The sequence below is a fragment of the Vigna umbellata genome, chromosome 3 (assembly GCF_029865625.1).
Source record: "Vigna umbellata cultivar VRB3 chromosome 3, Vumbellata_1.0, whole genome shotgun sequence".
Taxonomy (NCBI): Eukaryota; Viridiplantae; Streptophyta; class Magnoliopsida; order Fabales; family Fabaceae; genus Vigna; species Vigna umbellata.
In genome coordinates this window covers 30676281-30691203 of record NC_142167.1, presented here as the reverse complement: position 1 = coordinate 30691203, position 14923 = coordinate 30676281, and the positions used below count along the sequence as shown (strand labels likewise).

At 31.1% G+C, this 14923-nt stretch overlaps 1 protein-coding gene across 1 annotated transcript; it reads left to right on the top strand.

The window, feature by feature from the left end:
* Positions 1-4591: 4591 nt before the first annotated feature.
* On the top strand, positions 4592-10493 carry LOC148202235 (alanine--glyoxylate aminotransferase 2 homolog 3, mitochondrial-like). Its single transcript, XM_088108275.1, has 9 exons — positions 4592-4936; positions 5070-5300; positions 6646-6816; positions 7954-8097; positions 8599-8778; positions 9320-9545; positions 9808-9921; positions 10001-10087; positions 10201-10493. Exons 1-9 carry the CDS (start codon positions 4694-4696, stop codon positions 10242-10244), a joined length of 1440 nt encoding a protein of 479 aa, XP_087964401.1. The 5' UTR covers positions 4592-4693; the 3' UTR covers positions 10245-10493.
* The last annotated feature ends 4430 nt before the right edge of the window (positions 10494-14923 follow it).

The following is a 14923-nucleotide window of genomic DNA, read 5'->3' as shown; positions in this document are numbered from 1 at the left end:
CACCACCTTGTGCAACTAGGAGAAAATATATAAACAAGACAAAGTTGAAGATTAAACAAAATAAAACCTATAGACTATAGTTTATTTTATGAATAAAATTTAGCACAAATAAAAGATAAAATCAACATTATCATAATTCAATAAGAGTATACAAATAAACTCAAAGTACATCTCAAAATTTCTTCCAAACCTGATATTTCACTTCAATTTAAACTAAAAGCATAAATTAAACATTTTTGCATCAACTTAAATTGTAAAATCTAATTCATTTAGGAAAGTTAATAATGATAGTTTCTCTTACTTGAAAAATTAGGTACTCCAGGACTCCATTCTTGGTTCACATAGGAAGGTCAAACTTGCTTATAGAAGATTTTGATTTCCCAACACTTAGCGAAACAAAAGAGGTGTTGGGCTCCACCTATCTCTTTGGGCGAAGGATCTTATTGTTAGGCGAGATATGAAGAAGATAGTGATGGAATTGGGCAGTAGTTGGCAACACCAAGTAGTGGCTTGGCAGAAAATAGCCCCTTCACGGTTTAATTGATTGTGCCTAAAATTCCAGAGGTTGCGTCGAGTAGTGTCGGTCCTAATATGATATATTTAGGTATTTATTCGTGCTTCTACAAGTGTTTCAACTAATTCTCTCACTTCTATGATTTATCACCACCTTGTGCAACTAACAATAGTGCAATAAAGGGTTTTGGCATCAATTTTTTTTTGCTATTATACTTTAGTTCTACAACCAAAACATATCCGAGAAAGTAAAAAAATGGGAGGTTTAAGCTTTGATTCCTATCCGAAACCTATACTTCATAAATATGGTTGTATTGGAAAACAACCAAAGCATGAAATGATTAACAAAAAGCAATAGGTTTCAATCAAATATGAGCAAGAACGGGAGCAAGAGCGAGAGAGACCAAAACCAATTGCTTAAATGTGAACCAACAACCAAGACAAAAGCAATGTTGTGACGTCCTAAAAATAACAGACAAGGACCAACATGAATCTCCAATGTTGCGACGCCTCAACATGAAAAGACGACATTGGCCACCAATATGCAGCAGCGACACCAAACAAGAAGAAAAACAATGTTAGGAGAAGGAAGAGAAAAACGAGAATGAAAGGAAGGGATAAACGAGAAACGAAAAGGAACATAAACAATAGTGAAGACAAAAACAAACCTCAATGAATTTTATAATGGAAGAAAACGTGAAATTTTAGTGACAAAGTAGAAGAATGCAGCAATGCTATGTAACATGACTTTTCACGAGTTGTAAATATTTACAAATTTATCATATATAGGTGAGTATATACTTCGATTCTAGGTTAGACCAAAAAGCCTGGACTTTGACACACATAGTAAAGTCTTTTAAAAATATGATAGTATTTTTTAAATTAATTGTAGAATTTAAGATTCATGGTTCTAAGATAATTAAAACCTACATTTTGAAGTACTTCATTTTTCTTCAATTGAAGCTTATTAGATGAAGTTAAATCATCTTCTTGCCCTAGTATAAAAACATTATCATAACCCGTAGATATTTATCTTTCTCCATTAAAACATAAAGCAAACTTAAATCTCTATACATGCAAATCACTCACATAAAAACAATCTAAAAAACAAGATAAAAAACTTATTTTAAATTAAAATATGATCGTAGCTATTATTCTTCTCTCTAGTATGCTAAACTTAAACTTAGATTCAATTCTTAAAAAAAATGATAATTTGTTCATTAATATAAACAAACAATAATTATTTTCAGAAATAATAACTTTTATAAAATGAAATTATAGTAATTAACTTTTCTCTGTCTATATTTTTTTATTTAAACAATAAAATATTAGTTATTAGTCTTATTCTAACCATTTAGACCAAACCATAACTACTTTTTATTCAAGGACAGTTCAAGGATTTAGAAGCCTAAAGTAAACTTTGTTAAAGTATGATAATCTAGGAATCCTATATTTTGAAGTTTAACAAAATCATTTAACGAAATAGGGTTTATAAAAAAGATTGTCTAGGATAACTCGCTAAACGCTATATTTATCTAAACAATATTCCAAAACGCAATACACTATCATAAACAATATATAGAACAAATCATACTAAACACTATAGTACACGAACTACGCAAAACACTATAATAAACATCTATTGTTTTAAATCCAATGTAGGAATAGTACTTTTTTGTGTTGTGTAGTTTCTCTTTATATGTGCAATCCTTCATAGACAAATGCTTTATTCAAAAGTTCTGTGTTGATTCAAAAGAAGGTTAAGAAATAAAAAAACATTCTAGGAATGTTTCTTTAATGCTTTTTGTCTTACCAATTTGTACAACAACACAATTTCTCTGCACAAGCAAAGTAACATCTCACAACGTACAAAAGCCTACCACAACTATTTCAAAGTTAATGCTCAAGAGTAACAAATCCTTTTCGAAGTTTCCTATAAATAGAAGACCGCATGAAGAAAATAACAATGAATTAATTGCACATATTCTTACACTGTGTCATCTAGCTTTGTAATAAGTCACTTTAAATCTACTTTGCATTTATCAATATCCTTTCTAAGAGAGTTTTTCATCTGTTCTTGTTTTTAAAATACTTTGTTGTTTTTGGATAATGAAGAGTGATTTAAAACACTTAGTTTGTTTAAGTCAAGGGGAGTTAAACAATTTTAACCAGTTGTGCTATTGTAAAACCAAGAGTGGTGAAATTCGTAACTTGTTAAAGCTAATGAAACCCTTTAAGAGTGCTTAAAAGAAAACTGAACGTAGCTCAGGTTGACTGAATCAGTATAAAAACGATCTTTCATCACTGTTATCTTTTGTTGTTTCTAAAAATTGCGAAATGTTTTTAAACTTTATTCATGCTCTCTTTTTAGAGTTTACTTGTTATTTCAAATTTAAGAATGATGCCTTTTATTTAATTTTTTTTGAGTTTTTTACGTAAACATTATCTATTAAATTGTTGTAATAATTTCATTTAACTTTCATACTGTTCTCCCATTCTAACTCATGTTCATCGCTTATTTCTTTAGAAATTTCATCTCCATTATTAACCAAAAAAACTAAACTCTAACCTAATTAATAGTTTTACAATTGCAAAAAGTTTTAGATCCTCATTAAAATATATGCAAAAAAAAACTCTCAAAATCCATAAATTAAAAAATACTGAAAAATAAAACTGGATAAAAGAAATACATCTCTAATCCTAATACAAATTCAAAAAAAATAAAAATAAAAAATAAATGATAAAAAGAAAAACATACTAACAAAAAATGAAGATAAAAAAATTGTTACACAGACAAAATAAGATTTAAAAAAATAAAATTTGCCCAAAAACCTGAAAAAAAAAACACAGCGAGAATGAAAGAGATAAGTGGATGAGTCACATAAAAAATTAAAAAGAAAATTGATTACAAGAAAATAAAAATAATTAATTATTCTCGTTTTCCTAGAAAAGAAATTATAATTTATTAAAAAATATAACTCATTAAATATCAATAAAATTTAACTGATATTAATTTAATTAAATATTAATTTCAAACATAAAGTAATGATTAATTTAATAGAACCATATTATACTAATTATTTTTTGGATATTTTTCTTCTAGACATAATTTTGTAATTAACTTAATAGAGGTATATTAAGAAAAAAAATTGAGGCATTTTTTTCTCAAAAATAATTTTATAACTAATTTAATACTAAAAAAGTTAACTTTTTTTTATATATTTCAAGGTAATGTTTTACCCGTTTCACTCTTCAACCGGTGCTACTCTTATTCAAAGTCAACTCATTTTCCTATATCATTGAAATCAATAAAAACCATTAGGCAGTAATTTATACTCCATGTCACTTTTGCGAATATCTTTTATCTTTAATTACAAGAAAGAAAAATAAAAATAAAATATATAAAAGAAAGAAAATGTAGGAAAAGAAATAAGAAAAAGAATTAAAATACAACGAAATATATGTTTGTTCCTTTAAGGAGAAAATAACTTAAAAATAAAGACACATTTTCATTTTAAAAAATCATAAATAAATTGTTTAAAGTTAATTTTACCCCTACATTCATTATTGACAAATATATAATAGAGTAAAATTGAAAAACATCAACTTTTTTTACGTTTTTAGTTTTTTATGCTCATATTTAAGTGAAAATAAACTCTTATATCCAATTAAAAATAACATTTTATAAAAAGGAATTTTTTTTCTTTTCATTTATCTGTATCAATTATTTTTACTTTGATTTTTCGTTGAAATAAAGGGCACCTGAGAAGAAATAGTTCAGTAAAGATCACAACATCTACATTCATGGGATCTTTTGCAGTACCAAATTTGGAACCTCTTTTGCGAGGATAAAACAACAACCAAGAAAGTGGGGTTAAATAAATAGTTAAACTAAATAGCATAAACATGATTACTTTATTTAATCGCACAATTTATCAATAAACAAAAACTTCCTGATTTTACCGCAGTGAATTCCGCAGCAATAACTCTCAGCCAATCACAATCTTCCATGTCATCAACCCTTCTGCGTTCCCTATATAACCCTCTGCCGTTGCTCCCTCGTCCCCTCAAATTCGCCTCTTCTCTCTCAACCCAATTTCTTTTTCTTCCAAACAACACTTTATAAAGGCCCGGTCGTGCATTCTCTGAGCGTCGCCGGAAAATCTCGCCGACGATAAATATGACGGGATCCCTTGCTGCAAGGCTCGTCTTTCGTCGAACGTCACCGGCTAGCCGATTCATCCCCCGCCGGGAGGTCTCCCTACCCGCGGCTGAAAAAACGAAAGACGCGATCGCACCGCCAAAGGAATTTCCGGCGTTCGACTACTCTCCCTTGGCATACTCTGGTCCCAACGGTGACGAGATCCTCGCGAAACGCAGGGAGTTTCTAAGCCCTTCGATCCTCCACTCATACAAAACTCCGGTGAGGACTCGCTGCTCCGGATCATCTCGTAAACCGTGTTCAATCCTGTTATTAATTTTTCCTTTACGCAAGTGTAACTAAACTAGATAACTAACTTGATAATTGGTGTGCGACCGTGTGTGGGAGGTTGCAGCTTAATGTGGTGGAGGGGAAGAGACAATATCTGTTCGATGATAAGGGAAGAAGGTACGTGGACGCGTTCGGAGGGATTGCTACGGTGTGCTGTGGGCATTGCCACCCCGATGTGGTCGCAGCCATCGTCGAACAAACAAAGCGCTTGCAGCACTCCACGGTTCTCTACCTGAACCACGCCATAGCAGATTTCGCTCAGGCTTTGGCTTCTAAGCTTCCCGGTAATCTTAAGGTGAATATCACGCTGATCTTAATCAAGCCATGATTTTCTAATTTTTCATTTTCTTAAAATACTGAAACTGCATTTTTCATTGATTTGTTACGAAAAATGTTCAGTTTCACCCGTCGACCAATGACTTGTTAATATCTTTTTAATAAATTACAATATATTTTACGTCAATAATATGGAAATAATTTACAGTAAATTTTGTAAAGTTCTCTTTGAATGTAATAATTACTTAAGATATAGTATCATTTAAATGTTCCGAGTAAGTCATAAAAAATATAAAGTAAGGTAATTCAAATACTGATACAGGTGTCATGACAACCAATTATTTAGTAATTACTACTCGTGACAATATTTGAACAATTAATCATATATTAACATTTTATGAAAAATATCATGAGTATGAATTTTTTTACCAATAGACTTGATTAAGAAGTATGCAACAGTAATAATAACATTTGTTGCCATAAGTTGCTAAGAAAAAATAAATATAAGATAAAAGCAGATAATACGGTAGGAAACTCATAATAAAATAAATAGCTATATTTTGATCATGTGATACAGCAAACATAGAATACGCCAAGTAATGCTAATAAAGTGTTTTATTTGCCAATTTCTATGGTAATATCATTGGGACTAGGTTGTGGAAGTGGGTTGGGTGATTTATATGATAATGACTTAAAATTTCGTGGCTTAAACATATTTTCTATATGTGTCTTGTCAAGCCAGACAAAACAAAAACTCTCGGTTATCTGTTACTTTAATGGAGAAAACTATTGTTTTATTTTTTTCTGGTTTAGGCAAAAAATAAAACATACAATTATTGCATCATTCAACTTCTTTCTTTTATCACCCATATTCTGTCTACTTTTGAAATATATATATATATATATACGTGAGTATGTGATCCTCCTACGACAATTAAATTCTTTCATCAATTTCCCTCTTTATTTTAGTATTTCATTTCTTAGCTTAAAAAATAATACTTAAAATTAGGATAAGATTTGTATAATTAAGAGTTATTATCATCACGATGTTCTTATGTTAGTGTTAAACGCAATAGATTAATAGTTTAATAACTTAATTTAACTATATAATAACAATAATTGTTATAAAGATACGAAGAAAGGAGAGTGAACATATATACAAATAAGAATAAAGTAGAAAATAGACAATAGAAAATTTTAGTTTTCATAATTCTTATGCTTGTTTTATACAGAAATATAACGTTTTATAATTAATTAAATAATCACTTGTAAAACTCCTAATATTGTATTCAAACCCTTTTTTTTTTCTGGGTGTTTTTCTTTTCTTCGGATGTGAAAAATTAACTTGGCTATTTTATGTGCAGGTGGCGTTTTTTACAAATTCTGGAACGGAAGCCAACGAATTAGCGATTCTGATGGCAAGATTGTACACCGGCTCCCATGACATCATATCTCTAAGGAATTCTTACCACGGAAATGGTGGTGGAACAATGGGTGCCACAGCTCAAAGCATATGGAAATTTAATGTTATTCAGGTTTGTATTTCCTATCTTTTTCAGTTTTTTAAAACATACCCTTTTATCAATCAATCAATCTTCTGTTAACAAAATACCTTCTAGGTCATAGGTACACTTGGGAAGAAGTTGACCTATGTCTTGGAATGTACATTTCTAAATGAAAGAAAGGAAAAGATAACTTGTTTGTTTTTCTTGAATGTAATAATATTTTAAAACATAAAGCTACGTCGCCCTCTTACTATAAAAACAAAACTGTTATCTATTTTTATATTTTCCAAAACTCAACTCTCACAACTGTACTTTCACTAAACTATATGCATACGTATGTGATAGCAACGGCAACGGACTTTGCTCTCCCGGAAAACCGTTCATTATTGACAGGAATAATGATACTTGAAGGGAAAACATTTTTACATTCATTTAATATTATTTTTTATTATTATTCATTTTTTCTTTTCTTTTACAATTATAAAAATTCATTTTTATGATTATTTTACTCTCATAATATATCAAATGAATGTGTTGTATGTTATTATTATTACTCTGTAACATTTGGAAGACACTTACCTGTGGAAACTAGTTACGGATTACTACTAAAGTGCCGTGACGATGATTTCTAGTGATAACGAAAGCATGACCCCTTCACGCAAATTATATTAGAATTACGTGGTGTATTGTTCGTTCTCCACGAGAAGTATATATATATATATATATATATATATATATATATACCAAGAAATAATTTATTTCTTGCTATAGAAAAATAGTATCTTCTTGTTGCAAATTGCCATGTGACTTCACATGCAAATGCAATTCCCTCCAGGCTGGAGTGTTCTCCTTTTAATCTATGTTGTGTAGTTTTTTTAGTTTACTTAATTTGTTCCGTGTCACTTCAAACTTAGGATAAAATTTGATATACATAATGAATTGATATGATACTCTGTTCTGTTATTTCTTGTTTTAAAAGTAGAAAACTTTCATCCATTCACAATATGACAAGTTGCGGCTTCAAAAGTTACACATATTAGTGATTTATAGTATCAAAATTTTATATTAACAATTGATTGATTTTCTTTTTTAACTTTATGTAGTTCCGAAAAATACAAAGTAGTTTGCCTAACCTGTTTTGTTATTCTGATATTTGTCTGCCAACAGAGTGGTGTTCATCATGCAGTAAATCCAGACCCTTATAGAGGTATTTTTGGTTCTGATGGAGAGAAGTATGTAAGAGATGTTCAAGAAATCATCAATTTCGGAACTTCCGGAAATGTTGCAGCCTTCATATCTGAAGCTATTCAGGTATCTAGTTAAAGCACAGACGAGTCTTGGTATGAAACAATAACAATATTGACATTGCATGATATGTTTTCTTCAGGGCAAGTATTTTAGATTAGGTTTTTTCCCTTAATTTGTTCTTTCTAAAACATTTCGTTTATTTATTTCAAATTTGTTAAAAGAAAACAAATTAATATAAAATTTAAAAGAATTAGCTTACATAAATCATCTGTTTCATTTGTGTTGGTATAGTGAGACCTTCCTGCATTACATTCAATACTTATCATAAAGATACAAAATGCATTACATTCCTGCAATTCATGTAGATGTGCTAATTAACAGTGTTAAACATTATTTTCTATAATTTCTACCATATTTTCGAATATACTTTTTTGTTGTTAACTAGAATTGAAAACCACAAAGTTGTTGAGTCCATTTCTTATTCAATCAGTCTCTTTCATTGACTTTTATCTACAAATTTGGATAAACGAAGACATTTGTTGATGCTGCTGTTGTTAACGATAGGGAGTAGGGGGCATCGTTGAAATGGCTCCTGGTTACTTACCTGCTGCCTACGACATTGTTAGACGAGCTGGAGGTGTTTGTATTGCCGACGAAGTTCAGTGCGGGGTTGCTCGCACTGGTAGCCATTTCTGGGGGTTTGAGGCCCATGGTGTTGTACCTGACATAGTAACAATAGCAAAGGTAATTCAACTATTGTCTCCTTTACAATGTAAAAGATCTTGATTTAATATCTGTTCGTATTGGAAAATTTTCGAGCTTTATATATTTGTTAAGTTGTTATAAAACAATTTTCACAAGAACCAACATGGTGCAATACAGCTGGCAAATAATCTTAATCCTGTCTGTATGAACACGAGTTCGATTTCATGACTCGAGTGAATGGGAAGAGCTCTGTCTCTAAAATGAATCTAATTAATTTTAAGCATTAGACTTAGTGTATATCCAAACCGAAATCATTTTAAATAATTTTTATTTTTTAACATTCGAAACGTGAATTGGAGATTAGAAATCTGAAACCAACCACGCTATTTACACTCCCAGATGTAGAATTCCGGGGTTCATAACAAAAAATAACAGATTCTTACATTAGTCCTTGTTGATGCAAGTTACAACTACCAAAACATTATGATACTATTAACATAGAAACACTTAATTGTCTGTTTTACATGTGCTTCTTGCTCTTCACTGTTGGCTTGTTTCTGAATTTTTCTTTTTTGGGCAGAGCATCGGAAACGGCCTTCCTCTTGGTGCTGTCGTGACTACTCCTGAGATTGCGAAGGCCTTGACTCGCCGAAGTTACTTCAACACTTTCGGTGGGAATCCTGTCTGTACAGCTGCAGGATTGGCTGTTTTAAGAGTGATAGAGAAAGAGAAGCTTCAAGAAAATGCATTTGAAGTGGGTTCCTATTTGAAAGACAGGCTCAATACACTCAAGGACAAATATGAACGTAATCTTTCCTTACACCTCAATCCTTGTCCATTCTAGATTAGTGATCAAGCATAGATTCATTTTTAGTTGAGTTAAACGATGAATAGTGGAGGACCTTACTTAAGAAGCATATTCCTGTCACAAAAATAACCAGGAACTTTTCGTTCCCCTTCTACCAATTTTTTACGTGAGAAATTTCAATTATATGCTCTTTTATTGGACAATGCATGTATTACTTGTCATCTGGTTTTTGTTTCTAAACAAACTGTTTTCTTGTGCAGTAATTGGTGATGTGAGAGGACAAGGCATGTTGCTTGGAGTGGAACTTGTCACGGATCGCCAACTTAAAACACCAGCACCAACTGAAACACTGCACGCGATGGACCAAATGAAAGGTAAAATTTCAACGCCTCTGGTTCCAGCCATATTTTTCGGTTGAGTTACCTAATGTATAAACTCCTGCTGTTACCACAGAACTAGGAGTGCTAATTGGAAAGGGTGGCTACTATGGAAATGTATTCAGAATTACACCTCCCTTATGTTTCACCAAAGAAGATGCAGGTTGCTCTTAGCCTCAAACCCTCTCTTTCGTTAACATCAATTAACAGTACTACTAGTCTCTATTACTTACAGCGTCTGTGTTTTCGTTTTTGCTTTCATTTTTATTGGTACAGATTTCCTCGTGGACGCGATGGACTACACATTTTCCAGAATGTGAAGCTTAAAATATGATCCAAGTGTAAATAAATCTCTATTTTCTATCCTTTAAGTTAAAGTGTTCTGTATCAGAAAACGTTTGGTTCCATGATAGCACCACAAAATTCGCGTTTTTTATACGTGGAAATGTAGAGGTAACCAAGAGTTGTGGTGAGATTGAACGTCAAAATAACTGTTTCTCTGGAACCAAAAGCAAAAGTAGTAGACCATCGATCTATCTGGACTTTATAAAATGTATAAATTTTGCATGCGTGCTTATCCCATACTATCTCACTGTCATCCCAGGAAGTGGTTAAATACTTACGAATAATTTCAAAATGTCGGTTTAAATACATAGTTACATTAAATACTTATTGTTTTGCTTTCAATGACACAACTAAAACAATAATAGAAGGAGTTTAATTGAATATACAGTCTTCAAACAAAAGCGAAAGACTCTTTATAAACCACTACTTTGTAAAAATAATAATCTACAACTATCAAAAGGTATTTTTATGATGGTGCATTTTTTTATCATACATGTGATAATTTTACTAATCATCTCGTGTATGTTTTAAATTTTAATACTTGAAAAATGAGTAATAATTTGAACTTTTTGCTAAAGAAAAATACATTTGAAGCTTTGAAATGGGGATTTGAAAATTCATTATCTCTTGCAAGGGATTTTTAGAATATGATTTTTTTCCCATAAGTTTTAATATAATTATTAAGACCAGAGATGACAAGAAGAAAAAAAATACAAAGATTAATAAGCCTTTTCTTTTTTCTTTTGAAATAATTATTGAATTTCTTTTATATATAAGTTGAACACAAATTTGAGGTTGAATTTTTCTCATGAAAGGGAGTGTGATGAAAACTTCAAAAGGAGATCAAACATACTAGAATGTTTAGAAGAATAACTGGACACGAAAAACTTTATAATAAATGATGATTAAGGCAAAGATGGATGTGATAAAGAGGAAGTTAAAGGAAAATATTTTGGAATAGAAATATCTTTAACAAAAGATAACTGTTTTATGTTTTAAAATATGTTGGAACTCAACATTTTCTATAGTATTCCAACATAATTCATTCAAAAGAAATATTACTTCTAAAAGTTTTAAACATGTGTTAACATATTATACATTGTTAAAATGAGACTTTTTATAAGGATTCTATGATATTTTTGCAATGAAAGTTTTGTTAACATTATAAATGAGGACAATATAGAAAGTTTACACTCTCAATGTTAATATACATGACATAGTAATCCAAATATTTGATATACATTGATATTGATAGACCTATCATAAACTTACTATAATAGATATTCATAAACTTGTTATACTAAGTCACTTATAATCACAAGTATTCGTAGACCTGACATATAAGTCTAATTTATATTTCTCATGTTTGTTTGACTGTTTAATTGTCTTTGTGCCATGAATTTTTGTTCTTTTTATGAAAACGAATTAGGATTTAAATATTTTCTTTTAGAGGTAGAAGTAAATACCTTTTTGTTGAATTATTTTTAGAGAAGTGGAAGATTGAAGAAGACTAGCGGAAGGCTTTCCAAGATTTTCTTATTCAACTAGCAGTTCCCTTACCCAATAAGAAGTATTTGATTCTCACCTAGCGAGAAGTCAACATATTCACCCAACAATTTGTTCAATGAGTGAAAAAAGTTTGTTTTGACAAAAACGAAATCATCACCTAGAAAAAACTACCTTCTAATAATTGTTTAAATGTTAAGTTGTAGACTAAAAGAGAAAGTTTTTGGAAGAGGTAAAATAAACTAGAGACTAAGGAAAGGAAGAGGTGATGAGAACTCTATACCCCCTTCCATCTTCAATCTTACCACTCTCTTTTGCTAACTCCCTTATTCATTGGGGTTGGATGTAATGTATCTCAATTTGATGTAGTTCCCTTATTCATTGGGGTTGGATGTAATGTATCTCAGTTTGATGTAGTTTTATCTTTATAATATAAATCTCTTTCATAACTCTTGTAGTCTTTCCTTGTGTTTCATGTGCATGACTAATCATCTATTCTATTTATTGTATCTTAAATATTGAAAATTGGTTTACAACTTTGTTAAGTTGAACAACTTAGAGGTTTGACTTTAGACATGATTATTATCTCTTAGTCATTCTAAATACATATTATTAATCCAAATCTTATGTTAAAACAACTAAGGGATTAATATTTTCACATTGAAATTTATAACTTGTCTCTAAAGAACTAGAACTAGTGAATTTGTGGTGTGAATGTTTAGGCTATGTTAGAGGTATTTATATTTCCTATAGTCATTGCATTAGGTTGAGTTCATGAAATCCAATCACGATGAATCTTTTCTTCGATTGAGTTATATAAATTTAATATAATGGTTCTACATGCTTTAAATTTTGAATTATCACCATTTGCAGAATTTGAATGAAACAATATTTATTTCTAAATTATTAGTTGTAGGATTTGCTACACTTACTAATGAATTAACATAAACCATGGTAGTTAACACTAGTACAAAAAAACCTTTTTATAGCGACTTTCTATATCGATTATAATTTACTAGGTATCAAAAGTGACGCGATGACATAATTGTAAATAAAATAACATTATTTATAACAGTTGTAGCTATAACAAGTATGTAAAGTGGATGCGGTGATATTTTGTAATAAAGAAGAAAACTTTATATACTAGTTATAACTATAATCGGTATAGAAAGTGGATGTGGTGACACTTTTGTAATAAATAAGAAAATTTTTACACTGGTTCTAATTACAACTGTTAGCATAAAGCTGAAGAGCAAAAATTTTGATGATGTCTTAAAGTTAAATCTCAAGTGCTCTTATTGTAGGAAGATCTTCATGAAGACTTGTTTTTTATATTAAAGCTTTTGTAATTTAGTAGATTGATGTATATGATGTGGTTTATCTTTGATTCTATGTATCGTTTGCCTTAGGTTGCGTTAAATTTCATTTTGGATAAGAAAACCTCATTTTATACTCAAGATAATTAATTATCAACTTATAATAATTTATTATCATCAATTATGTCTCTTCATAATTATCACAAGCAATTATGAGAATTTTTAAGCAAGTTTTTTACCGTTGTGCATTCATTAAATACATAATCAATTACCATAATTGAATAATTGAGTATCACACATTCATTAGTTGACAACGAATTTTTGGAGGTATCCTTGAGTGAGATCTCTATAAATTATATTGAGACTCTCATTCTAAAATACGAAATACAAAACATACAAAAAAATGTATTTCAAAATTCTTATCTACAGGTTGCGGTGATACGTGTTCTAGGGTTTGTTGAACTCTTGTATTGTGGCTTTGAGAACTTGACGTGTTGACATAGAGCGAGAACTTTCATAGGGAGTGTGATTGAGTGTTGTTGTTGTTGGCATAGAGCGAGAACTTCCATAACGAGTGTGATTGAATGTTGTTGTTGTTGTTGGCATAGAGCGAGAACTTTCACAGGGAGTGTGATTGAGTGTTGTTGTTGTTGCTGAGTTAAAAGCGTATCATCTTCGTGAAGCATTCGGAGAAGGTGTTCATCCTTTGTGAAGATTCAGAGGAGGTGTTTATCCCTTGTGGGTTACAGGGGAAGTGACTTTCATCTCTTGGGGTAACAAGAGAGGTGTTCTAACCTTCAACTTGTTTATTTTCATTGTGATTGTAATAGTTTGTTGGTTTGTGCTAGTGAAGCGTTAATTCTCAGTTGAGATTAACAATTGGATGTAGGATCTGTTTGATCCAAACCAGGATAAAAATTACCTGTGCAATTTTCTCTCTTCCTTACTCTTTTAATTTGTTTAAATTGTTTTAAGGAATTTATATTTATGTGAGAAAATTATTAAAAGAACGATTTGTGATAAGAAACCAATTCACCCCCATTTTGGTTTGTTGAATGCATTAACCATTCCGCTACGTCGCTCTGACAATAACCAGTATGAAAAGTTGACGCAGTGGCATAAGTGTAATAAACAAAAAAAATTATACAAGTTTTAATTATAATCGGTATAGAAAGCAGTTTCCAGTTCTCTTCTCCTTTTTGTGATCTCTTATGCAATGGTTGTTGGAGATCTGCAAACTCTTCATTAATGAGTGGTGGCGCCACAAAGATATGTGATTGTGGCCGTGTATGATGCATGTTGAATTGGTTTTAGAAGTGAACATTTGTGTGCATCTCGTGTGGCCAATCCAATTTTAATTGGTGCATTCTAATTAAGAAAATTTTGAATGCATGACCTAACTCTAACAATTGATACCAAAATCCCCAATCTCCTCGACTTAACCGCTAGCACAACCAATTTCTTCTTCCCTATCCTCACAGTGGTAAGCGATAGTGGTTTGTGTTGGAGGCGTGCGACATTGGATCTGTGGCGACAGCTCAGGCACGACATATGGTGCTGACGTGTTGGTGAAGGAGTGGCAATGGTTTATGATAACACCAATGGTGGTTTGTGACAGCTTCACGGAGGTTTCTCTCTTTCGTAGTAGTGATGACAACGTTTTGGCGTCGTTTTCCTAGATTGCAAGGAACTTATGTTTTTTGGTCTGGTTTTGTTTTTTCAGGTGACGCACACAGTGGTGTTCATAGTTGCTCGTAGTTTCAGATATGCAATGGAGATAGGCATAATTTGCAACTACATGTGCTTTTTGCATATTTGAAGTTTGATCAATG